Here is a 22,487-nt window from a genome sequence, read left to right as displayed (position 1 = left end):
TCTCGACTTTGACCTGGTGGACGTCCGGCGTAGCAGGAACCCTGGCACTGCGCAGGGCACCTGCGTGTCACCTGCTGGCCCCGCTTGGTTGCTGATCGACTTTTAGTTAACCTTGCGGGATGTTGCCAGCTGGGTGGTGGAGGTGCTGCATCTGCCCGCACTCAATCTGATCATTCCACAGTGCTGCTCACGCTGGACTTGCCTGAGTATCTGACAAGGGTATTCAGTTGGAGGCTTCGGCCAAGAGCCTTACTAGACTAGGTGTTCAGGGAATCCATCAGATAGACAACAGCTGAGTTTTTCGCGATCAATGAGGGCATGGTCGACTCCCCTTCAACTTTTTGGGAGGCATTTAAGACCATTATACGGGGCGAGTGCATTTCCAAACAAGCCAGTGTGCTGCGCTCTATTCGGGGGGACATTCGACAGCTAGAAAGCGAAATACACACCTTGGAACTCGAGATTTTCGCCACTAAAAGTAAGGCCCTATTGAATCTAATTGTAGAAAAGTTCAGCGAGTTTGAGAAGGCAGCCAATCGTGAAACGCATTACCTCAGTAAGGAGGCTAAAGCCTGCAGGTACGGGGAGGGAGACCAAGCAGGCAGGACACTGGCGGGCCTCATTAGGAAGCCGTGGGTCAGTGACTACATTATGGAGCTGCGTACATCAGAGGATTTGCTGGTATCCAGACGGGCAGTTGTCCAGTCTGAAATGGTGTCCTATTACACATCCTTATACAGTACTCAACAGTCGGCTGCCCCTCCTAAACACAAGAAATTCATTGACTCCATACAGTTGCTGTGGCCTGAGGATGGTCACATGGCTTATCTGGATGAGCCATTCTCAGTGGAAGTGGTGGTGCAGACCATTCAGGAATTACCAGGCAACAAAACCCCAGGCCTGGACGGCCTGGCAGCTGCCTTTTATAAGGAATATGCAACGATTTTAGCTCCACACTTGATGAATATGTCCAAGGAATCCCTGGAGCTAGGGGTGCTCCTTCCTCACTCAGAGAGGCCCTCATCATCACAATCCTGAAGCCTGACAAAGACTCTCAGAGATGCGACTCATTCCGGCCGCTTTTCATGATCAATCTTTGACAATGAGATACTTGCAAAGCTTGTAGGGGTTCAGCTCCTTCCTCTCCTGCGTCAAGTGCTAAGACCAGATCAATACGGCTTTATTCCAGGTAGATCCACTGCAATTTACGTGCACTTTTCGCAACCATCAGGAGGTGGACCCAATGCTGTAAGCTTTTCTCAATGCCACCAAGGCATTCAACTCGCTCAAATGGCCTTACATGTTTGTGCTTCTTGCCCACATAGGACTAAGCACTAAATTCACCAAACTTATTGCCTTGCTGTACTCCCTCCCGTCCCCTCGGATTCGGGTGCATGGTGTAATCTCTGCCCCGTTCCAAGTAGCTCGGGGCACTCGCCAGGGGTGCCCACTGTAGTCTCTACTATTTGCCATAGCTATGGAGCCACTCGCGGTGCACCTGTGACAACATCATGCTCTACGAGGACTGGCATTCACTCCGCGATTTATTCTGGTCTCACTGTACCCGGATAATGTCACACTGTATATCAAACACCCGGCGGAGAACTTGGCCCACCTGCTCAGGAAGTTTCTCAGATTTGGTGGACTCTCTGGTATTTTTATAAATTGGGACAAGTCGCTGTTCTTTCTGCTAATGGGGGTGACTAAGGAATTCCAAGCTGAGTTCCCATTGTAGTGGGCAGATGGCCTGTGTGTGATTTGGGTGTCGTGGTTAGCCACAAAACTGATGAACTGTGAAAATCCAAATACGAAAAACACGCAAAGAGAGACAAGGCACTGAAGCTTCTCTGGCTCCCTTATTCACAATATAAACACACACAACAGAGAAGCCCTATATCAAACACTCATCTGTACACTGTCCAACCCCAGATTGAGATTATTGATCCTATAGTGATCCAACTAGGGAAAGCAGAAAATAGAATATATCCTGCTTCCAAAGACAAAACAGGGGAAGACAACACGGCCCACATGCATCAAGCATTTTTGGAGTCGCAAACGGTGCGATTCCTTAAAATCGGCCGTTTGCGATTCCAAAAGTGCTGTTTGGGATGCATCATGCTATTTTAGAAATCGCAACTTTTTTGCGATTTCTAAAATTGCGATAGCATATAAGAAATCGCAATTTTGCGATTTCTTAAATGCTATGCATCATTTCCAAAAAATGTGCGATTTTTCAAATTGGAAGTGCAAATTACCACGAAGTTCAACCTCGTGGTAATTTGCGAAATTGTTTAAAAATGCACAAAAATGCATTTTTTAAACTGTTAAGTTACAGACACACATGTCCTTAGGACATGTGTGTATGTAACTTCTACTGAAAAGTACATTTCATGGGTGCAGGGGGGGTAATTTAGACCCCCCTCTCCACCCTTGAAATGGATTGATGAATTGCAATTTCAAATTGCGAATTCGCAATTCCCATTCATTCCTATGGGCATTTTGGCTCATAGGATTGAATGGGAATTGCGAATTCGCAATTTGAAATTCGCATTTTTTATGCGAATCAGTAAAAATAGCGATTTTTACCGAATTGCATAAAAAATGAAAAAATAATCATGCATAGGCTTTTGCGATTTCTAAATTGCAAATCGCTATTTTTCGCAATTTAGAAATCGCAAAAGCCGATATTGATGCATGTGGGCCCACATGTCTTAATACTGCCCTCACACACTTTGTAGTGTCATGCATCATCATTGGGCCGCATCATACATCTAGGTGCAGACCAACACACTAGATGGAGCGCAATCTTTTTTTTAGACGAAGGTTAAGTGGTGAGGGTAGAGAGATAAAGGAAAAAGATGTGATAATACACATACCTCTGTGGGCGCCGATTTTTTAAGTTCCGAGCGTGGTTGTTGTTTGTCTTTATGGTTATCTTTAGCCTTAAGAGGCATGATAGAGTCCTTTGGTGTAGGTTTTGGCTCAGAGGATCTTGGTTTTGGAGCCGAAGCTGGATTTGTCAGAATGGAAGCGTTCGAAGCCGGCTTGTGTATGGGCTTGGTTTTTTCCGGGCCCGTTTTATCCTTCGAAGTCGACGGTTTTGGAACAGGTTTAGGAACTGGGACTTCTTTTGGTTTCGGTGCCGATGGAGCTGGTGGGCACGTGCGGTTTGCTCGGTCCCGAGCTACCGGAAGGGTTTTGGATTTTCTTCGGAGCCAGGCTGGAAGACGGGGCTTCTGAAGTAAGTTTTCGGTCGCGACTGGGCCCAGGAGGCGGAGTGTTGACCATAGCCTTCGATTTCGGTGGGGGGGTTGGGTTAGGGGCAGTAGTACTCACTTGTTGACCCGGAGTGATGGAGTCGATGCCCATGCGCACTCCAAGGGAGGAGTCACCTATCTCGTGACTACAAAGACTTCTTTCAAGACGACGACAACATGCAATCATCCGAGCCCAACACCAGGTGGCGATCTAATGCTCAGTGTGAGATCTGCAGCTCATTTACCTTGAACACTATTTTTGAGGCTTTTGGAGAGATGCTTAATATTCACATAGATTTCTCCGCCATGATCGCTACACTGGGCTATGTGAAAGATCTGCCGGAGGACTGCAGGAAATTGGCAGCCATGCTCCTGTTACATGCAAAGCCGCGCATTGTCATGGACTGGGGCAGAGGCCAAGCTCCACATAGGGAGGAGTGGCTCAGTGATGCTGCGTTCTGCCTGGAACAACTGACAGCGTAGTGGGAGCTCATGCCCGCCCCTTCCCACCTGAAAACATATGGGGACCAATGCTAACATACCTGCATGCACACAGAGCTGAGTTAGACCCCTACAATAGCATCCCTCAGGAGCGGCATCATAGGGCAGTGTCTTAAGCCTGAATAACGTTCATGAGGATCCCCCTTACGTCACACACGTAGGCTGGTCTCCCCCGCTTTCTCCTCTTCCCCCCCTCTCCCCTTCCTTTGGCTCTGGTCTCCCCCTCTTACCGAACATTTATTTTAGATCTGGGAGCATCCTTGTTCGAGACTAGGTTGAATCCGAGGCTCGAAGTCCAAGGAACAGGTGCAGATTTTGCCACCAGACCCCATGTCGACTTTGACAGAGTGAAAGCTGAAGCAGGTTCAAGGGCACAGATCGCGCAGAGGACTGATCCATCAGCAGTATTCCGACGAAGCTCCTTGCTGATCCTTGGGGCCCAAAGGCATGCCAGAGGGAGCAGGAAGTGTGCCCAAGATGCGCAGCATGTCCTCTCAAAAGGCTTTGCCCTGCTGTGACGTCGCCAAGATACTTGGAAACTCTGTGCACCAGGACAAAAGTTGGAATCGGCTCCTCGTTGGAACAGGAGCGAGGGCTGTAGGCTCGTTGATACCTATGTGCCCTCTTTGGAGAGCAAGAGAGACTGTTAGGGTCAGGACCCAGCTTCGTCTGGACTCGACCATGATTACTTTGAGAGTAGGTCCACACTCTTGGTGTTTTGCCATGTAGAGGTCTCAGTGATTTTCAGATTAATCTGGGTGCAGTTGTAGCAGGCCTTGTAGTTGTGGGCGTCGAACCTACACACCAGAGGCAGACCTCAGGAGATCTGTTTGCAACACTCACTACAAGGCTCATACCCTACAGTCTTAGGGTGCGACACGTCCCTTGCATACTGTATACATTTAGAAGTGAAAAGTGTAGGGGAAGAAAGCTAAAGGATGGCAAAGTAAGGAACTATAGTCAGCGAGTAAGAGTGGCGCTTGCTTAATGTGCCTCCTCTTCTCACTTGCAGAGAAGAACGGAGTTGACATGGAAAAAGCAGGGCCACAGTTACAGTTTGGTGAATGGGGATATTTACGAGGTTAGGAATGTATGGTAAGAAGTATCCATCAGAGTACAGGGCTCCCTCAGCAGAAAAATTAGATACATGCAAATAAAAACACACCTAACTTGGCACTGAAGAGCTTGAGATTCATTTTTCCTTAAAGCCTTGGAGACAAGTAGGAACACGTTATGTTGGGCAACATAACCCACAGTAAAACTAAATAAATTTGCCAGCATTGATTTGACAGGTTACTAAATAAGTCTACATTTCCAGAATGTCTGCAGGTTTCGCATTCGTTTGTTGTTTACCAGTTTCTACATTTACAATTATGGCAGTGAAATTACAAGGACAAGCCATCCACAAATTAATTGTGAATAGAACTTCCCAGGAGCGAACTAGGCAGCTCACATGCATGTTCAATGAGAGGCTGCTCATGAATGTAGAATTCCATAGACTCTCACTGGCGATTTAACTGGGAAACTATTACGGCTCACCACATATAACAGGATTACCCATTACCCGATGGATTTGTGAACCTATTTCAGGCAAGTGAATGGATTGCATGGATGAAGAGCCATTGGCAGGATTAACTTGTGAACTTTCTGGTCTGCAGGTCACTGAAAGGCACGGAAACTGGTGGAGATTTCCACACATACTGTTGTAAATACTCTTGCTCCAAGCTGTGGAGTACATCGAATCAACCCGGGCGATTTCCCTGTGGTGACTTTTCTCCTCCACTTGTTGCACTTTGGTGCTGGTCTGTGACCCGCTGGCCTTTCCGCATGGTATCCAACGGAGCCCCTGTCACCCTTCTGTGTGACCACCACGCCACATGCCATGTCCTACCGGTTCCAGACTGTGGGGAATATTTACAAGGCCCCTGCGCCACCGGGGCGTCACTTTTTTTAACGCTCCATTGGCACACTGTGCTGGCCCATGTAAAGTCCCCATGCATGGGTTTTCATGGCCTTGTAAATTTAACCCCCCTTTGCGCATTACTCGGCATGAAAGGGGCATTCCAAGGGTGTTGCTGTGGCAATCCTACTCAACACCCGTGGATTCTGACACATTCCCAAATTTACAAGGTATTGTAAACCTGAGAATAAGTCAGATTCTAATGCCTTCCCAGGGGATGCGTTAAAGTAGCACAGCAAGGAGAAATACATTTTATTTCTCCTCGTTTATTGCTCTTTCTACAAGGAGAAATACCTTTATTTCTCCTCGTTTATTGCTCTTTGTGTGTGTGCTGCATTTTGCTGCACCCAGAGAAGGCGGAAAAGGCCAGGAATTATTGTTTTGTGCAGGAAGGTGTTCCTTCCTGGACAAAAACAATCATCCCTGCAACACAGGCCTCCTTACACTATGGTGCAAGGGGGCCTACGTTGGAGCTAGGTGTAGGAAGCTGGCTCTGAATGTACTATACCAAAGTAAGGGATAGTATGCACAGAGTCCAGTGGATCCCCAAAGGTAGGCAGAGATACAAGTAGTTAATACCTTGCTCTCTATTTGTGGTAGTGTGGGCAAGACGTAATACTTTATCAAACGGTAGTGTTAAGCATTTTTTGTACACACTGATGTCACATACTCAAAGACTGAACTCAGACCAATTTTGTTTGTATAAAAATATTATTTCGTTATTTTATTTCCAGAACCAAGCCAAACCTGGTGCAGGTAAGTGAAATAATACTTTGCAGGTATATTGCAGTTGGAATACAATTGAAATGCAGTTGGATGCAATTGGTTTGTTTACAGGTAAGTCAACAGTCAAATTTACTTTACAGTTACTTTCGAGATTACTTTTTAAATTGCTTTATATACTCTGTGATAAGCCTAGATATCACACTGGGACAATTCCTAGAAGGTAAGTAAATCATTTTTTTTACATTTGCAGTTTTTCAAGGTTTCATACAAACCAACCCCACACAATTTTCAAAGAAAAGCATTCAATGCAATCCTATGGGAGGAAATGAAGTTATCAGTTTACAGGTAAGTACTTGGTTGTGGGGGTTGGGTTTCTCAGGTTAGAACCAGGGTTCCCCCAGGGTCAAGTATGCACTCACAAAGCACCTCAGAGGCACTAGGGCGGCGGGGGGCAGAGTGCTGAGGCCCAATGTTGTCCAATGAGGGATAGGAGGTCTCCGGTTGGTGGCTGCTCACGAGCAGGCCACAAGGTTGTGGGAGCAAAGCTCCTAGACTTAAGCTCAGGGCAAAGGGAAATCCATTTAGCACTCAAGGTGCAGCGGCACAGGGGCGGCTGGGGTGCAGGGTGCTGTTTTAGCGTCGGGTGCCCTGTCGATTTCAATGGGAGTTGCCAGTTTGGGAGTTTGGCTGCAGGATAGGTCCAGGAAGACCTCTGGGAGGAACCAACAGCTGGCCAGGTAAGTTGGAGTGCTCGGGGACGTAGGTGCACCTCGGGATCTCTTCTCCGGTGTGCAGGGCGGCAGGATGCAGGGATGTCTTTTGAGGTCGGATTTCACCTCACCGGGCCACTCGTGATTGGGGGAGGGTCTCCATGCAGAGGCTGCAGGAAGTCCTGGAGGGGTTAACCCACTGTGGACTCAGACCCTAGGGACCTCGCTGGGACTGGTGGGCCATTCGGACTCGGGCCATAGGCGCCGAGTAGAGTGGTGGTTCCAGGCGTTTGGTTTCTTTGTCCTCAGCAGGCTCTGAATCTTTCTTGGCTGTTTCTTTTTAACAGAGCTGCTGTTCACAGGAGATACGGTCTTTGTGGAAGGCAATCAGTCCTCCCTGGGGTTCTGGAGGTTACTGGCTGCAGGACAGGTGAATTTTGTTCAAAGTGGAATAGAGTGTTTCCCTTGGCACAGTTTATTCGTTAAGCCCACATGTTAACTTTGGATATTTAAACATTTAAACACTATAAAACAAACCAATACGTATATAAAAAGGCTGATATAAATTTATTTTTCTTAAAAACAATGACAGTCACAAATTTAAAAAATATGGTGTTACCTTATTACACATGATAAAAACAAAGGGAAGAAAGCAAAAAACCTTTTCTTCTAACAATTTATAATGCAACTGAACACAATATCAGAAGGAAAATCAATGACGAGTTCAATGGACAGTACAGGATAAATAAATCAAATTCTGCTACACCACAACAAAGAGAGACACATAAAGACAATACAATTTTGTCATTCCAGCTATGGCACACCGAGTGTATCAATCTCAGACTGGCAATCTTGGGTACATATACTTATTGTACTTTGCAAAATTGACACGGTTACTCAGTTGTGCAATTCGTTTTGCGTCAGGTGAATTTTGTTACAGGATCTCTGGAAACTGCAGATGGGCCAGTAGGGCTCGGGCCATGTCAGCTGTTCTCTGCAGTTTCCTCTACTGGGTGTCTTCTTTCGTCCTTCTTCGTAGGTTGCAGGAATCTCTCTTCTTGGTTCAGGGCTGCCCCCTAAATACTGTATTTAGGGTGTGTTTTAGGGGTCTTGAGGTAAGTAGCCAATGGGCTACTGACCTTAGGGTGCCTACTCCCTTTGCTGTGCTCACCCCACGTGGGGGAGTGGGCAAAATCCCTAATCCTGACTGGAGAGTGCCTGCCATTTGCAAGATGGCGGGCACTGAAGAGTGGGCTTCATCTCGCCTGCCCCACCTGAGGGGTGGGGTTGGCAGAGGTGGGCACACCTTCTGGGCTGGGCTCATTTTTCCCGCCAGTCTTCCTGCCGAAAAAGGAGGGTAGATAGGAAGGAGGCCTGGTACTGATAGCAGGAGAGGCTGGAGGCCGCGTTACACAGGCAGCAAGGCCTTTGAAGCTCCCCTGCCACAGATGGCTCTTCCTGGCCTGTGGGAGGTGTGACTAGCTCCACCCAGGAAAGGCTTTGTTTATGGGCACAGGTAGCGGATGCTCCCACCCCAGGAGTCCAGAAACATGTGTCGTGGTGGGAGGCTGGTGTGTACCAGTCAGGAAACCCACCAGAGGTTGGTCATTTGTCAGGGGGCGTCTCTAAGATGCCCTCCGAGTGCATTGTAGAATAAATCCCACACTGGCATTCAGTGTAGGTTTATTATGCTGAGAAGTTTGCTACCAAACTTCCCAGAATTCAGTAAAGCCCTTAGTACCCATGGTACCTTTAACAAGGGACTTGCATGTGGCCAGAAAGGTGCCAATAGGGGGTACAAAAGTACCGTTTTAGAAAAGAACACAGGCCCTGGGAACCTGATTGGCAGAGACCCAGGACACATCAAGTCAAAGTGCATCAGAAAGGTGTGTGAGTGTGAGAGTGTGAGTGAGTGAGTGTGAGTGAGTGAGTGTGTGAGTGTGAGAGAGTGAGTGAGTGTGAGAGAGTGAGTGAGTGTGAGAGAGTGAGTGTGAGAGAGTGTGAGAGTGAGTGAGTGAGTGTGAGAGAGTGAGTGAGTGAGTGTGCGCGCATGTGCGTGCGTGTGTGTGTGTGTGTGTGTGTGTGTGTGTGTAGGGAGCTTACTGCAACAGAAATCCAGCTTCCTACACTGGCGCAGACGAAAGTACAGGGATGAGTCATATTGCCATAAATACAACACATTCCTAATGACGAAGAGTCCACGCAACAAGATGGCATTTTATAGTAAATACGCTCCAGTATGCTGCTCGTCTCTGTGGTTGGAATTCTGTGAACTGCCCAGGACCCTCTTACATATTACTACAGCAATGGAGGCTCCACCGTAAAGCAACTGCGGCTCCTCCGCTACAGAAGAGTATCGCCCCCCGTCAGCAACCTCAAAAACTGGATTAATAAAATGATAATGAAACAGGTTTAAAACCTGTTTTATTTTTGTTGTGCCGAGGCTTGGGGGCAGAGCCAAGGGGGTGAATGTACTGAGGGGAGTGGTGGGTACTGTTGTCAGTGTGCATGACGGTTTGGCCGGCCATCTCAGGCCGGCCAAACCGTCATGCTCACTGAAGCGTTTTCTAAACCCAGCTGTGTTGCTGGGTTGAAGAGAGCAAGCACAGGTTCCCAGTCTGTCTGGGAGCACAAATTCACAGCACTCAGGCCAATCCTGAAGCTGCTCTCATGCATGAGAGCAGCTTCAGGATGGGCTGAAGGGCAGTCTGGGAGCCTGTGCCTGCCTGCAGTGGACAGGAGCAGAAGAGCACCATGTTGGAGGGTGGCAGATAAGTTCTTTTTTATTTGTCTTGGTCTTCCCCCATCCACCCCGACCTACCTCTTTTCATGGATACGAGCCGCTCCTGCACTACTGAAGCTCTCGATATTCAGCAGGGTAGAACTGAAAGGCTGGAAGCCACCTCATTTCAGGAGATGGTAACAGGTGGAAAAGTGTGTTGGACCCACTGAAAGAGCAAGAAATGCTACCGAACAGCACAAAGAGCCAACACAAATCTGGAGTTTACTGTTTCCGTGGTAGTGAAATACCAGTCCTTCGTTGGCCAGACTCTCATCCAATTATGCACCTGTGCTCTTCTCTTCTGAGCCCTGTCCTCATCCAGGAGCCCTACAAAGCTCGGCACACTTGGCCTGCAGGCAGACTCATAGGCAATGATGGCTACAACGCCCCTCCCCTGTGCCACCCATTGCCATGCCTGGGGGCGGGTCTTTATTCCTCTTGGAGGCCTGTGCCTCAGCTCCTCCCTCTCATGTCAGACTTACTTTGCTGGGCAGGGCTCCCCCGACACACAGCCAGGCAGATTGGGGATTTATCTAAAGTAACAGCTCAGGGCCCGCAAACAAGAACTCCCTTTGATTTAGGAAGCTTTTCCCCAGAAAGAGGCCTAAAACACACACTTAAGTGCAGCTTTCTGATATATAGCATCTAAGTTCCTACAGTTAATGAACAACTGCTCTCCACCAGGACACCTGGCTACAGTGTATTTGTGATGATTTTCCTTTAGCTGCTTTCCATAGTGCCTATTTTTTTAAAAAAGAGTATTGCTCACAAACCATGCTTGGTGCCTTTCAGATTTACACCTCCTTCGACTTTGCACACCTGCACTGAATGGCAGCAGTATGCAGGCCGTGCAGGAAGGAACCATTGGCATCGCCCAACAGAATAAGGGAGCTGCTGCCTCTTTCAACTCTTCCCTCATCCTACTTCCATCCCATCCCCACCTTACCCCAGCCACCACTACTGCCTCAATACTAGCTCTCCATGTCCCCCTAATGATTCTTTCGATCTGCCTCTCTTATGACCATGTCTCCGCCTGCTTCTTTAGAACGTCCTTAAACTCGGGTTCTAACCTTTGCTTAATCGGTAATCCTAAAATACCTTCAATCAATCAATCAATCAATCAGTGACACTTATAAAGCGCGCTACATACCCGTAGGGTCTCAAGGCGCTGGGGGGGGGTGCCGCTACTGCTCGAACAGCCAGGTCTTCAGCTTCTTCCTGAAGGAGAGGTGGTCTTGGGTCAGGCGCAGGTCGGTCGGGAGGGAGTTCCAGGTCTTGGCGGCCAGGTAGGAGAAGGACCTTCCTCCTGTAGTCGCTCTTCGGATGCGGGGGACGGCGGCGAGGGCGTGGTTGGCTGATCGGAGGTGGCGTTTGGGAGCGTAGAAGTTGACTCGGCTGTTGAGGTAGCTCGGGCCTTGGTCGTGTAGGGCTTTGTGTGCGTGGGTGAGGAGGCGGAAGGTGATTCTTTTGTTGACGGGGAGCCAGTGAAGGTCTCTCAGATGTCCGGAGATGTGGCTGGTTCGTGGGATGTCGAGGATGAGTCTGGCTGAGGCGTTCTGGATCCGCTGGAGTCTCTTCTGGAGCTTGGCGGTGGTACCGGCGTAGAGGGCGTTGCCGTAGTCCAGTCGGCTGGTGACGAGGGCCTGGGTGACGGTCTTCCTGGTCTCGGTGGGGATCCACCAGAAGATCTTCCGTAGCATGCGTAGGATGTTGAAGCACGCCGAGGAGACGTTGTTGACTTGCCTGGTCATGGAGAGGGAGGAGTCCAGGATGAAGCCCAGGTTGCGTGCATGGTCTGTCGGTTTGGGTGCGGTGCCCAGGGCGGGAGGCCACCAGGAGTCGTCCCAGGCGGAGGATGAGGAGCCCAGGATGAGGACCTCCGTCTTGTCCGAGTTCAGTTTCAGGCGGCTGGTCATCATCCACTCGGCTACCTCTTTCATCCCTTCGTGCAGGTTGGCTCTGGCGGCGGCGGGGTCGTTGGTCAGGGAGAGGATCAGCTGGGTGTCGTCGGCGTAGGAGATTATGCTGAGGTTGTGTTTGCGTACGATGGCCGCGAGGGGGCTCATGTAGACGTTGAAGAGGGTGGGGCTCAGAGATGATCCTTGGGGGACGCCGCAGATGACTTCGGAGGCCTCTGACTTGTACGGTGGTAGGCGGACCCTCTGTGTTCTTCCGTCGAGGAAGGAGATGATCCATTCCAGCGCCTTGTCCTGGATTCCGACGTTGCTGAGGCGCTGTACTAGGGTGCGGTGGCAGACCGTGTCGAATGCCGCGGAGAGGTCTTGGAGGATGAGGGCCGCTTTTTCTCCATTGTCCATCAGGGCTCGGATGTCATCGGTGGCGGCGATGAGGGCGGTCTCGGTGCTGTGATTGGCTCGGAAGCCGGACTGTGAGGGGTCGAGGGATCCGTTCGTCTCGAGGAAGGCGGCCATCTGCTTGTTGACGGTCTTCTCGATGACTTTGGCTGGAAACGGGAGGAGCGAGATGGGGCGGTAATTCTTGAGGTCGGTGGGGTCCGCTGTTGGTTTCTTGAGTAGAGCGCTGAGTTCGGCGTGTTTCCAGCTCTCAGGGAAGATGGTGGTGTCGAAGGATGTGTTGATGATGTCTCGCAGGTGGGGTGCGATGACAGCGTCGGCCTTGTTGAAGACGTGGTGAGGGCAGGGGTCGGTCGGTGATCCGGAGTGGATGGAGTTCATCGTGCGGATGGTGTCTTCGGTGCTGATCGGGGTCCAGGCGTGGAGGGTGGTGGTGGGGGGTGGTTGTTCGGTCATGGTGTGCGTTGGTTGGTTGTTGAAGCTGTTGTGTATGTCCGCGATCTTGTTGTGGAAGTATGAAGCGAGGGAGTTGCAGAGGTCTTGCGATGGGGTGATGTCGTTGTTTCCTGCGTTGGGGTTGGAAAGCTCTTTCACGATGTTGAAGAGTTCCTTGCAGTTGTGTGCGTTGTTGTCCAACCGGTCCTTGAATGCTGTTTTTTTGTCAAGTATCAAAAATAAAGAAATGCACATCGGGTCAGACACACTGATCATCAGGTAGAAAGATCAAATAAGTGATTCCTTAAACTGCCCTTGGCCCAACTTCTGTCGACCCACGTAAATTATAGTTATTCATTTATTGCACTTTTGCCTAGTAACACATTGTTGCACCGATGGGGACTTCAAAGCTCATTTTCAACGTGCACTATTTTGGGGTAAATTGCACTTTTATCAGACAATTGTATTGTAAGAACAAGTTATTCAGGTCACTAAAACTTTTTACACTCAAGTCTTATTGTTACACTTATAATGTAACAATCAGACTTAAGTGTAAAAAACAATCAGACTTGAATGTAAAAAGTTTACACTCACTGCCTTGTTCATCACCTCGTCCGTCTTATTTAAGAGATGTTCATGCTACAGTAAACTCATTATCTGTGAATGTGGTTTGTGAACATTGGAAAACACAGTCCCAGTCAAATCTTGTGTGAAAACAAAATGTGTAAACACTGATAGCCACCAATCTTCAGAATATATGAAAACACTGGTAAATACCCACTGGAATTCACTGACATCAGGAAACCCTTACAAAGCTTCAACGCAAGGTCTGCAAGAGGCTGATCCTAAATGCCGTTGGTTTAAGGGAGCTGCCCCAGAGCCCTCTTAATGGCCCTCATTAAGAGCAGCACAGTCAGCTAAAATATACACAGCAACTCCTGCTACGGCACACATCCCAATTATTAGTTTTGTGGCAAATAGTGGTCGGTCAAACATGCAGATATTTATTCGAGCAAGTGCTCTTTATTTACAAGAACATGCAGCTTTGCTGTAGTACCACCAACATCTGCACGTAATTCCCCCAAACCTAGTAATCGCACGATATTTATTGCAGCTGGTAAATTCCAACTCCGCAGCGTCGGATTTGATCAGGTGTGATAAATATCACAACATTTACAGCCACTCGCAATGAGGGCCTAAGTATGTTGTAAACAGCAGGTCGTATTACCTAAAAAGCACTGGGCCTTTCCGTAGTGCTGATTTTTCAAGTGGAACCATTGCTCTATGTGAAATAGACAGCTGGACTGAGGGTGGCCCATTCCATCAAAGAGATGTTGTCCTACGCCACTTACACGAGTTCTTACAGCTCACCCTTACCTCAGACTTTAGTTTAACCCTCGGGTATTCGGAGTGGACTCACTCACCATTCTCCTCATTGAAGACGTAGTTCCCGAGTCGCAGGGTAGCATCACAATCATGACAGCGGAAGCAGCTGCGGTGGAAGAACCACCCCTCCGCACTGACTCTCTCCAGTATATACACTCGCTGACCACAGAAGTAACAAGCGTCACTGCTCCCGGTTAACGTCTGTCCTCGAAGAGTCTGCAAGAGAACCACACAAGGTTACAAATGCCCAAAAACATCGAAGACATCAGAAGCGGACACCAAAACTCACTAAAAGGCCAGAGGACTCCTTCCTATGGAGGAGCGAATACCCGGCCTGGGGAGCAGCACTTTATGTTCACCTCATTAAGGACATAGTGGTCACCAGGGCACAAGTCGTAAAAAAAATAAGTGGGGGGACGCTGTCACCAGAAGTGACGTCAAGACCGGAAGTGACGCCATGAAAGGTGGCTTGCACCATCAGGCTTGGATTTTTTATTCAGGAAAAAGTGCCCATTAGTGCCACAAATACAGGTTACATCAAACAGCCCTGAATCCAAATGGTACGTCAAGGAGGAGTTCAAAGCAAACACACAATGTTGATTGACACTTCCGGATATGTTACTTCCACCACACACGTAGGATGTACTCTGTATCTCCTGAAAATCGAGCAGCGTGTTGAAATTCAATTAAACTCATAGATGCTATTAAACATTCCTCCCCAGTGCTGCGCTGTCCATTGGAACTAGTGCTGAATGGACGTCCAATGGTCGTGCGCAGCACTGGGGAGGTAGTGCTGCCGTCGGCCAATGCACCGAGGCAGCACTTAAGGCAGCACTTCCATGTGCTCACAATACAAACATCAAAAATAATTAGACTGTCCTTTATTCCCAGGGCCGGGGATTGTTGTTGAACAACCACCGCCTGGAGTAAGGTACATTGATGTACAGGAAATTGCCCGCTCATGTGCGTATTAGTCATTATAAATACTACTGTTGCAGCCAATGAACCCTGATAAGCAGCGGTTATCCGAGCCGAGTGTGTCATCAGCACGTCAGTGTCTTTTTACAAACCGCTCCCTTCCCTCTAACACTCTCTTTTCCCCCTCAGAGTTCAGAAAAATATTTGCTTCAGACGGTCTCGTTTGGACCGCACGCAGCCTCCCTCGCGGTGCTTCTGCAACCTGCCTATGTCCTGCTAAATATGTTCAAAGAGGGCAGCCTAACAGTCAATAGGAGCAAGTAGACGAGTAAAGTGGTTTTCCTGGGAAAATCGTCTTCTTTAATTAAGAACAAAAAAGCATTTCTTTCTCTCTCCAGCTGTTTGGCAGGGGGGACGGCGTCCCCCTTACCTCCCCCGGTAAAATAAGTAGGGGGATGCCGTCCACACGCGTGGTGCCCCGACTCGAGCCCTGGTGGTCACAAGATCAACAGGTGACACAAGGAGGACACTTTCTTACGGTATGGGACGTATCAAGGGAGCCAAAAGCCACTGAGGGGAGAAAACAGCAAATCAGCAACAGACATAACTGGTATGTCTCTCTGTGGGCCCCACCAAAGTTGGAGGTGTTCCAGCAGAACTGAAAGGCTAAGTAAGGTAGACAAATAAAAATGGATGACATGAGAAGGGCTTCTACCCACCATAAAAGAGGTGGAAATCTTACACGGCTCAGAAGCCAAGGATTGGAGAAGATGCAAAACCCAGAGAACAAGAAATACTCACTGCCCCACCACCTGTATAGCGGTGGAATTCCAAAGGGAATTCTTGCACAGAAGATACCATTAAACTAGAGAATACTCAAATGTTTACTGGAGTATAGGCAAAAAGGAATCCCCACAGAACAGGATAGGGACAGCAATAAACTAAAACTGGGACTCTCAGAGGTAGGTACCATCGCCCCTTTTACTATCACACTCCACTGGACGATCAGGCCAAGGAGAAGAAATTATACCCAAGGTACTACTTCAAAGCCCAGTGCTTGTGATAATTATATGGTCAGGTTGTCTCCTTTTACGTCTTCCTTGAACCACATTTTCAAAGCACTGATTGTACAGCTCCGCAAGTGCATTACTATTTGTTAGCAACGCAGAAAGCCTGGTAGATCCAGGCTACTACTGAATTCAAGGGAAAGGTCTGCAATCAAGTATCTCATCTTATTTATCTACAGATATTTTCTTTTTAGGAGTTGTGGGGATCGATTGGAAAACAACTCTGCAGAAGGCATAAATGGTGAGTTTGATATTTTCTAGAGTATCTTTAATCAAGAAGAGCATTTGATTTGAAAAACCGAGAACGTAAAATGTAGTTTGCTCAAAATTGATAACCCATGTAGAAAGGTGATTTAGACGTAAAAATGAGAACAACCAAATGCTTCGTCAGGATTGGAGGTTCGAATACTGCATATTCAGAGATTTCATGTATACATATGGATGAGTTTAAATGGACTAGTTAAAATAACTAAATATGCTATCGTCAAGAGTTAGAGGTAGCCTCAATTTCCCATACCTATTAACCAATATTGGGGAGTTTTCATACTTCTGTCTTGCTACATATTTGGTCTCAAAGTTTAACCTGTTTTGCCACCTGGTGGGCATAGAAGAAATCTGTGTGTGTTTGGCTATTGAATGTCCATCAAGAAAGGTATTGTATTGTAATTGCATTTACATAGGGCTTACAACCTCTGACGAGGCGTCAAAGCGCTTTTTCGGCGAGTAGCACGCTACTCCTGGACCCATAGAGGATTAGTGTTGAATTAGTATAGTGAAACATGCAAGTACATTTTAAGTGGTGGAAATGTTAGTTAGTTAATTGGATTTGGAATGATAGCAGAAGGATAGAGGAGGACAAAGATTTATATAGCGCTTGACTCACGCTATTCAGGAAGCCTACAAAGGATTAGTGGTGAATTAATATGATGAAATAGGAAGTAATTTCAGTGCTAGATATTAGTCAGTTACTTGGACTGAGAAGGATAGCGGAGGGATAAAAGGGGAAGAAAGATTTGCATTCATATAGCACTTGTTACCCCTGATGGGTGTTGAAGCGCTTTTCTGGCGAGTAGCATGCCACTCCGGAACCCATAAAGGATTACTGTTGAAAAGTATTATAGTAAAAAATATGAAGTCATTTGAGTAGTGGATATGTTATTCAGTTATTTGGGTAGTATATTAGTATAGTTTAACATGGAATTTGAGAAGTGAACATGTTAGTCTGTTAATTTAGATTGAAAAGGATAGTGGAGGGATAAAAGAGTGAAGGATTTTTACAGTTGTTTACTTTTACGAAAAGGTTTTGTCCTATTAATGTAGTAGACAAGAGTCTCTTCACATCTAATGTATGTAAGCTCTTTCTGCCACTGTTTGTGGTTGGGGAAAAAATACTGGCAACTCAATAGATTGATTGAGGTGGAAAGGTGAAATGACCTTTGGCAGAAACTTTGGATTTGTTTTAAGAACCACTTTATTATGATGAAGTTGTAGAAATGGTTCTTGAATTGTTAATGCTTAAAGCAACTTTCCGTATAAGGAATTGTAATTCACACTTATGTAATGGTTCGAAAGGAGGACCCATAAGTCTTGTGAGGACAACATTTAAGTTCCAACTCTGGAGAGGGTGGTATTCTAGGAGGAATTATTCTTTTAAGTCCCTCCATAAACGCTTTGATTGCAGGTACTCTAAACAATGACAAATGTTGTCGGTTTTGAAAATATGCTGCTGTAGCAGCAAGATTAACCTGATTGAGGAACACGCTAAGTTAGATCTTTGCAGATGTAACAGATAGCATATAATGTTTTGTATGGAAACATCTAAGGGATTGATGTTATTTGTACAATATACAACAAACCTTTGCCACTTTGCTGCATAACATGCTCTAGTGGTAGGGCGTCTTACTTCTTTTATGACGTTCATACAATCAGGTGCTAAATTTAGATATCCAAATTCTAAGACCTCAGGAGCCAAATCGCTAGATTGAGCTGCATTGGGTCAGGATGCATAATCTCTCCATGGTTCTGTGTTAGTAGATGTGGAGAGAGTTTTAGTTTGCGATGTGGTACTACTGACATCTCAAGTAGCGTGGTGTACCAAGGTGGTCTTGCCCACGTTGGTGCTATGAGAATCAGTGTGAGAGAATGTTGCTGTAGCTTGCGAACCACCAATGGAATTAGTGGGAGAGGTGGAAAAGCGTACACAAATTTGTTTGACCAGTTTATCCATACCGCATTGCCTTTGGATAATGGGTGTGGGTATCTGGCGGCGAAGCTTGGGCATTTGGAGTTGTGGTTTGTAGCAAACAGATCTCTGGTTGACCCCACTCTTGAAAAAATAGCTGAAGAACTTGATGATGAAGTTCCCATTCATGTATCTGTTGTCTCTGGCGACTTAACAGATCTGCAACTTGGTTGTGAACTCCTGGTAGATGTTCTGCTAATAGAAAAATGTTTTGAGGAATGGCCCATCTCCATATGCTCTGTGCCAGCCGGGAGAGCTGTAGGGAGTGTGCTCCTCCTTGTTTTTAAATGTAATACATTGCTGTCATATTCTCCGTCCGGACTAGTACAGCTTTGTTTAACAGGTAATGCTGAAACGATTTTAGAGCTAGAAAAATTGCTAGTAATTCCAGATGATTTATGTGGAGTAGTTTTTGTTGCATTGTCCATGTACCTTTTACTGTGTGTCTTTGTAAATGTGCTCCCAATCCTGTGAGAGATGAGTCTGTGGTTAGTGTTATCTGTGGAACAGGTTTTATAAACGGCCGGCCCTTGGAAAGGTTCTTGGTGTTCCGCCATTGCAGAGAGCGATATGTCCGGTCGTCTACCACCACCAGATCTGTTATTTGTTGCTGAGCCTGATACCACTGACTTGCCAAGCACTCTTGAATGGGGCGCATTTGTAGTTGTGCATACGGCACTATGAAAATGCCAAATGCCATCATTCCTATTAGTTGCATAAACACTCGAGCTGGTAGTGAGTGTTGTGGCTGGAATCTTTTGATAAGATCCTGCACAGTTTGCATTCTTGCTGGGTTGGGGTACGCTATTGCTTTGGAGGTATCTATCGTAGCACCCAGATACTGCTGAGACGGGGATTGTTGGAGATGTGATTTCTTTTGTTTTAATGTGAATCCCAGTTTGTGTAGTAGACATATTGTTTGATGCGTGTGCTGTACACATTGGTTGTATGACTTGGATTTTATTAACCAATTGTCCAGATATGGGAAGACATGAATGTTGTCCCTTCTTAAGTGTGCTGCTACTACTGCTAGACACTTTGTGAACACTTGAGGTGCTGTAGTTACTCTGAAGGGGAGTACCTTTAATTGGTAGTGTTGACCTTCTAGAATGAACCTTAGGTACTTTCTGTGCGATTGATGTACGGGAATGTGGAAGTAGGCATCCTTGAGCTCCAATGTGGCAAGGAAGTCTCCCTTCTTTAGTAACGGTAGAACCTGTTGTAGTGTGACTATATGAAAGTGGTCTGATTGAATGTACAGGTTTAGGGGCCTTAGATCTAAAATAGGTCGGAAGGACCCGTCCTTTTTGGGTATGAGAAAGTATAGAGAATAAACTCCTGTGTTTTGATGTTCTTTTGGGACTGGTTCTATTGCGTTTTGTTTGCAGTAGAGATTCCACCTCTTGTCTTAGCAGTATGATGTGTTCCTGTGACATAGGACGCTGTCTGGGTGGTATTGTTGGAGGAGTGGAAGTGAGCTCCAGACAATAACCCGACTGAGTTATTTGTCTTACCCACCTGTCTGTGGTGATGGAGTTCCAGACAGGTAGGAACTGTTGTAACCTTCCCTCCGACAGGAGTGGAATGGTCTGGGGGGATGGAAGGGAAGTCACTGTTTGGGAGTAGAGGTGTTGCGATTGTGGTTTCCTTTACCTCTACCCTTATTGTTGTTTCCTCTATACCCTCCTCTATTATATCCCTTATTAGGCGAGGTTTGGTTGGGTGCTTTAAAAGAAGAGGAGGTATTGTCAGTTTGGAAACCCTTCGAGTCGCCCCTGTATGAGGAGCGACAAAAGGAAGGTATATGGGCTTGTATTTGTAAAGCTCCCAAGGATTTTGCCGTGTCTGTATCTTTTTTCATCTTTTCTAGTGCACTATCAACTGATGGACCGAAAAGATGTTCTTGGTCAAATGGCTGGTTTAAGATACTGGCTTGTCCTTCTGGTTTAAACCCAGAGATGCGTAACCATGCATGTGTACGCAACAATACCCCTGTGTTTATTGCTCTAGAAGCTGTGTCTGCTGTGTCTAGTGCACATCTTATAGAGGTATTTGTAATAAATTTGCCTTCCTGTATTAGGTCAGAAGCCCTGGTCTTGTATTGCTCTGGCAAGTGTTGCATGATTGACTTCAACTCATCATAATGAGCTCTATCATATCTTGCTAAGCCAGCGCGCACATTGATTTCCCTTGAGGCGTGAGCCGGGCGGACCCGAATGTATGTGCTAATCTAATTTTTAAAATACTTGTTCAGATGCTGTAATTTAGTTGTGATTTTACTTATTCTTGCATTTTGCACTCACCACTCGGCGCCTTCTCCCGGAACCAAGGTTTGGCGACTACTACCAGTGACCGCCATCTTGGGAGGGAAGAGGGTTACCAGGCTAGTTGTTCCAACTCCCTGCCTACAAAACAGGAATCTGGGGCGAACTAGCAGCGTTCACGCTCTACGGGCGCGCCGCAGGCGCTCCGAAAGGCGCACCAAAGGAAAGCCCGTCTGCGCCCCTCCGCGCACAACCGACGCTCAGCGCCAGCCATGCCGCCGGTTTGGTCAAAGAAGCCGCAAACCCATATACCTACTCCAGTAAATTTCTCCATAGCCTAAACACCATGAAACATAACCCTGCATGTACGATATTTTGGCCACATCAGCTTATGAGAAAAGGTTTGGAAAGTTGCCCAGGCTGCAAACATACTGCGGCCCGGACTTCAAGGGAGCTACAAGAGAGGACAACAAAACAAATAAGCTTGGGCAAAACAGAAAGCCAGGTAGGAAAACAATGGAAATGTGCCTTATTGCATGCTAGATCCCTAGGCAAGCATAGCATTGAGGTTGCAGACCTAATCCAGGAGGAAGGGATTATAATTGCCTTTATCACCGAATCATGGACAGACAAAGGGTCAGGATCAGACCTGATAATAGCCACTCCCCCGGGGTATAAACACATTAAATAGGCTGGAAAAAAAGGGTGGCGGTCTAGCTGTGATATACCTACAAACGCTGAAGGCAAATTTTTGCGCATCTCCCAATCTGGAATGCGAGGCATTAGACTTCAGCTTCTTGTTGTCTCACCACTTCACATTTAGAGGTACACTGATCTACAGACCACCGGGACCCAGGAGCCGGTTTATAACACAAGGAGGAAACTGGCTTGGAAAAGGGATAATTACCAGCTCATACACCATATTGGGGGACTTTAATTTTCACCTAGAAAGGGGTGAGGATGGAGACACATCTAGCTTGACAGACCCAATGAATTCATTAGATCTAGGTCAATTGGTCACTGATGCCACACATACAGCTGGGCACACACTCAATGGCATTTTTTCCAACAACAGCCATCTGAGGTTCTTAAATACGCTCCCAGTTGTCTGGTCAGATCATAGGATAGTGTTTTTTGAGGTGACATCAGCAGCTCAAGACACCCTGAAACCAGGATCGAAACAAACAACCATTAGAGCAAGGGGTCGAATAAAGGCCAGTGAACTACAAAATCAACTGTTCTGTACCGCCTCTCTGCTACCAGGAGACTTAGATGGGGCCACTTTGGCTTACACTACCTGGTTGTAAGCAGCAACAAACAAATTAGCCCCGATAAAAACTGTCCACAACAAGAGGGAACGTCCAAGGGTGCCTTGGTACTCCCAGAATCTTAGAGAAAGCAAACTTCTGTGTAAACATCAAGAAAGGGTATGGAGGAGGGAGTATAATGACGAGGAAAAAATCAAATATAAGCTCTGTCTGGCGGACTATAAGAAACTATTGCACAAAACTAAACAAGAGTTTTTTGTGATGAAAATACGGTCGACAGAGAACTCTACTAAAGAACTATTTAAAACAGTCACAGCCCTAGCCCACCCCCCTCAAATCCCGTCACAGCTAGTCAAGAACTATGCGATGAAATAGCCAGCTTCTTTTTTAAGAAAGTAGAGGATATTTACGTCACATTTACAGGAGATAAAAACACCACCTCTCAAATGAAAAAGGCCAATGGGGAAGAAGTGGGGTATAGCAAGCCGCAACTATGCAACTTTGCACCGTCTACAGCAGCAGAGGTTCACACTGTCCTGTTAAAAATTAAATCTGGATCTCTAATGGACCCCTGTCCTCCCTCCATAATGAAGTTGGTATCCGAACCAATCATACCTACTTTGACAGTAATCATCAATAAGGTCTTACTGGAGGGT

The 22,487-nt window shown here is 46.8% G+C and overlaps 1 protein-coding gene across 1 annotated transcript in view; it reads right to left on the bottom strand.

The window, feature by feature from the left end:
• LOC147712542 (F-actin-monooxygenase MICAL1-like) overlaps positions 1-22,487 on the bottom strand; it is a 372,964-nt gene that overhangs the window by 37,482 nt on the left and 312,995 nt on the right. Inside the window, exon 17 of the mRNA XM_086923247.1 lies at positions 14,111-14,288. Within this exon, the coding sequence (XP_086779373.1) occupies positions 14,111-14,288 (178 nt within the window). The remainder of the gene's footprint in view (positions 1-14,110; positions 14,289-22,487) is intronic.

Source organism: Lissotriton vulgaris, chromosome 5, assembly GCF_964263255.1.
Source record: "Lissotriton vulgaris chromosome 5, aLisVul1.2, whole genome shotgun sequence".
Lineage (NCBI taxonomy): Eukaryota > Metazoa > Chordata > Amphibia > Caudata > Salamandridae > Lissotriton > Lissotriton vulgaris.
The sequence above is the reverse complement of the archived record's forward strand: the minus strand, read 5'-3'. Positions and strand labels throughout refer to the sequence as shown.